Raw genomic sequence first — 4,809 nt, 5'->3', positions numbered from 1 at the left:
TCCTGACTCCAGGACCAGTGCTCTATTCACTGCGCCACCTACTTGCTCCCAATTTATTTTTCAGATGAACTTTCCTGTTCTATAATTGCTCTGGCCTTTGAACCTGAGTTTGAGAATTTCCTTGTAGAATTTTTATCTTTTGGGGCTTGGGTCATTGTTTTAATTTGCCAAGATCTTTTATACCCAATAAAATAGTCATTTTTCCCAGAATGATTTATACACTCAAATCTGCCATTTAATCAATGTGAATGTTCCTTCCAATGATGGAGATTAAAATTCATCCATGCCTGAGCACCCTCTATGAATCTTGTCCACATTCTCCCACAGGTCCCCATCCCATGTGTGTGGAATATTTCTCCATTTCTCCTGACATCTTGGAGATAACCACTGGAGAACATAGGCTGTCAATCAGTTAATCAAAAAGTCAATCTCTTTTAACTAGACAAACTAACAAGTGTTTAGTAAATTTATCTTTTAAAATTTTTTTTCCCTTGATAACATCCCTTACTTCATTTCTTCAGCTGCTTATACCCCCAATGCTCTTCTTCACTGACCTCTGAGTAACACTCGTTTTAAATTCTTTGCTGACAAGAATATTCTATAACTAGCCATTATATGACATTGGCAAAATGCTAATATTAAAAAGATGGGCCTGTTTCCGGAAAAAGTTCAGGGTTATCAAAGGTGGTTTAATTCTGGGCCCATCAACTATTTATCCAAGACAAATACTCATACATATACACATATGTATGTATATACACATACATGTTTGTATGCATGTATTCAGTACATGGGTATGCTGGTGTGAATATGGATGTGTAAATATATGTGCATAAGTTTTAATACTCATGAATATACTTTACACCTGGGCAATAAAAGCCATCTCTTAGTCTCTCCTATATATACATATGTTTGTATGTGTATTTGCATTAACATATGTATATATACACACACATGCTGGTTAAATTTTTCCTATATATACATTTGTATGTATGTATATTACACATATACATTAGTTTGTGTGTATACACACTGGCTAATTAATACTCATGAAGGTACTAAAAGAGCATCTAATTATATCTGGGCAATAAGAGCCTTCTCTAAGTGAGGTCTTTCCTATTCCACCTCCCAGTGGTCTCCATCCCCTACCATACCACCTTGTATCTAGTAGAGCTGGCATGTAGAACATTAACGTTTGAAAAATGCTTTACATATCTCATCTGGTCCTTACAACAATCCTGCTCGGGTGGCCTATTATTAATCCCTGTTTTACAGGTGACACAAGTTAAGTGGCTCACACAGCTAGTGTCTGTAGGATCTGAACTCATCTTCCTGACTCTAAGTCCAGTGTTCTATGCATCGAGCCATTTACAGACCCTTCTAATTTTGAATATACCCATATCTAGGTACATGCTGCCTCCCACAGGCCCCAGGATGACCCCGTGTCTTTGCATTCCCGACACCAGGGCCGGCACTGTGCATACCACAGAGGCAGCTCTGCCCCTTCCCTTAACGCACACTCTTCTCTTCCAATGCGCAGGATTAAATGGACAGACAATCCTGCTGGAATTTTTACCAAAATACTTTATATAAAAATCAGATTCGTCCATCATGGGGTTCCAGGGGATTTCTGTACAAGCGTGCTGCACTGCCGCTGCACGTCTGCAGGAGGGAAGCCAACCCCCAAACACCAGGAAGGCCCCTCCCCCCGGCTGCCGGCCCCTGCCCCTGCCTCCCCTGGGGGGGGGGGCTTCCCCGTGGGGGGCCTCAGTCTAGCGCTGCTAGCTCCCGCTGCAGCCGCTCCTTCTCCCGTTGCAGCTCCCGCACCCGCTGCTGGTTCTGCTCCAGCCGGTCCTCCAGCCACTGCAGCAGCGGCCCGCTGATGGCCGACATCTGGCTGCACAGGTTCTTGGTGAAGACGGAGCCGTTGTGGATCATGGTGACGGAGTCGAGGTGCGGCAGGCTGTGGATGCGGCGGTATGCATCCTGTTCCTCCTGGCACAGGATCTTGGGCAGCTCGATGGCCGACTCGAGGCACACCTTGCCGATGGTGTCGTGAGGCACCACGTGGATGGGGATCTCAATGCGCTCGTAGTCGGAGCTCTTCTGCGCCTGCACCGACTGGAAGCACGTGTAGAGCAGGCGGCCCGTCTTGGTGTTCTTGTCCTCGATGAAGCACGAGAAGATGAGGCCCACGAAGCCCTGGTCCATCATCTGGTACATGGCCTGCGTGCGCACGTCCACGTGCGACGGCCACACGGTGATGTGCGGGTGCGAGTGGTACCAGCCCACCACGCGCACGGGCCGGCCCGTCAGCTCCGCCAGCCGCTCGGCCTCGGTGGACGCCGCCGACAGCTGCTCGGGCGAGATCTCCACGCGGTCCTTGCGCTTGTCTGAGCGCCGCAGTATGATCACCGAGTGGATGTGCACGATCTTGCTGGCGTCCACCTCGCCGATGCACAGCCCCATCACCTCCTCCTTCTCCGTGCTCAGGGCGTGGTTGAGGCACACCAGGAACGCGTCTGAGTCCAGGTGCACCGCCGCTACCGCCATGGCGGATCCCGAGTTCCGAGCTTCCGCCCTGGACTGCTCCCCGGCTACTGCAGCTGCTGAGCCTGCGCAGACTCGAGCGCCTTCCCGGCGGCGCAGCGGCGAGAGGGCGGGGCCAGTCCGGCTAGAACTGCGTAGAGGGGGTGCAAAGGGCGGAGTTTGGGACACAGCTCAGCCTAGGAGTGGAAGGAGGAAAAAGGGAGGGGGAGGAGAGAAGAGAAGAGGCGGAGCCCCGATTTCTCAGCACAGCCTAGGGGAGGAGGGAGGGAAAAGGGAGGGGGGAGGAGGAAGGAGAGAAGAGAGGAGGAGGAGCCTGGGCCTCCCAGCTCAGCCTAGGGGAGGGGGGAGGGAAAAGGGAGAGGGGAGGAGAGGAGGCGGAGCCCCGGCCTCTCAGCTCTGCCAAGGGGAGGGAAGGAGGAGGAGGAGGAGGGAGATGGGGGAGGGGGAGAAGGGGGATCGTTGGCAGGTTACCTGTGATCCGAGGTTTGTTGAACTGGGTTCTCTCTCTGTTGTTGCATCTCTTTCTCGTTTTTAAACTTTCGTTTGAGTTGTGAAAATAGTCATCAACAAACATATCAATATACAAAGAAGAAAAGAGACTTGTGTAAGAAACATCTTTTGTTGAATACACTTTAAGAAACTGCTAAAATGTAAAATAAATATGTCATATAATGGGTAATATATTAAAATTTAAAAGAAATGTCTGCTATATTAAGATGTAAAATAAAGTAGTTTTAGTATATATGTTAAATGTAAAATAAATATCTTTGTGTAGTATATGAAAGTTTAATAGAAATATATGATAGATATTAAAATGTAAAATAAGTATATTTATAATAAATTGAAATATATCTATTAAATATAATGTATGACGTTAAATTCTAAAACATGACATTAAATATATATTTATTATGTATAACATTAAAATATGAAATGAATTCTATCAATTATCAAACTGAAATAAACATTTTATATAAATATTAATCATGTAATATAATAAGTGAATCAAGCACATTATATACACTATATTTAAATATAAATATATTGCATTATGTATAATGTATAGTTAGAAGGTAAGAGTATAATATGTATAACATTACAATGTAAAAGTAATATATCATGTAGAATATATATTAAAGGCAAAAACAATATCTACTATATCACATAATAGATATTGCTTTTACATTTTAATATACAATATAAGATACTGGATAGTATATTGGATTGGGATTGGACATGTCATTTCATTGGTGCTCCCAGTGAAGAATACTCTATATCAGTTGGTGCATGCAAATTGACTTGTTCTCTGCAATTTATAGTCTTCCAGAGTTGCTAAAAACACTGAGAGGTTAAATCATCGACCAGGGTTTCTCCCCTTTCCCTCCCCTCCCCCATTCCCTCCAGATAGGAACAAGTAGTTCTCATATGAAAAATATTCCAGGTCACTATTAACAGGAGAAATACACATTTGATAAACTCTGTAGTTCTACTTCACACTTGTCAGATCGCCAAAAATAATAATGACAATAAAATAAATATTTATATAGTGCCAGGCACTGCACTGTGCTTTACAATTATCCTCTCATTTAGCCACAATTCAAACCCAGGCTCTCTGCCTCCAAATCCAGGGCTCTTTATATGGCATCAGAAGACTTGTACACAAAGAAGCTGACTAAGGAACTGTTAGTGGAAATTTCAATTGACATCCATTCTGGAAACAATTTGGAATTATAGCCCCAAAGTCATTAAATTGTACATATCCTTTAGCTAAACCCCTCACCTCAAATAAAGGGCCCCCTCTAATAAACATGTGTAGTTAAGCAAAACAAACACATGGGTAGTGTCTGAGAATGTCTCATTTTGCATTCTCCATCATTTGTATTAGGTAAGGCATAAAAACAGGAAAAACATATGTTTCACCAAAGATGTTTGCCACCATCATGGAAGAGATCCAGGAGAGAGGCCTGGTTGAATAGGGATTCTTTATATGTGCCAGATGCTTCTCTTTACTGAAGTCATGGTACTCTTTGCATCAAGAACTCGGTGGAGACTGTGGCAGAATTTCATTCCAACTCAGAGACTTTGGTCTAACTGTCCACATAGGGAACCTCTGTGCCCACCATTGAGTGGGCTGTTCTGGGGTTAGTTCTTTCCCTCTGGGGCTCAGACAGATGCTCACAGTGGTTGCTTGAAGATTCCGGAGTAAGGGAAGCTGGGGCAGATCATACATTTCAAAGAATTGAGTAATTTTGCTATTGG

General features: G+C 44.3%; 1 protein-coding gene across 1 annotated transcript; it reads right to left on the bottom strand.

The window, feature by feature from the left end:
- Positions 1-1,564: 1,564 nt before the first annotated feature.
- Positions 1,565-2,666, bottom strand: LOC138162818 (lys-63-specific deubiquitinase BRCC36). Its single transcript, XM_069090274.1, has one exon. It carries the CDS (start codon positions 2,551-2,553, stop codon positions 1,768-1,770), a length of 786 nt encoding a protein of 261 aa, XP_068946375.1. The 5' UTR covers positions 2,554-2,666; the 3' UTR covers positions 1,565-1,767.
- Positions 2,667-4,809: the final 2,143 nt, after the last annotated feature.

Source organism: Petaurus breviceps, unplaced genomic scaffold, assembly GCF_028583685.1.
Source record: "Petaurus breviceps papuanus isolate PSGF00001 unplaced genomic scaffold, PetGlider_PUasm1.0 186, whole genome shotgun sequence".
NCBI lineage: Eukaryota > Metazoa > Chordata > Mammalia > Diprotodontia > Petauridae > Petaurus > Petaurus breviceps.
Note: the sequence above shows the minus strand (reverse complement) of the source record. Positions and strands in the feature narration are given on the sequence as shown.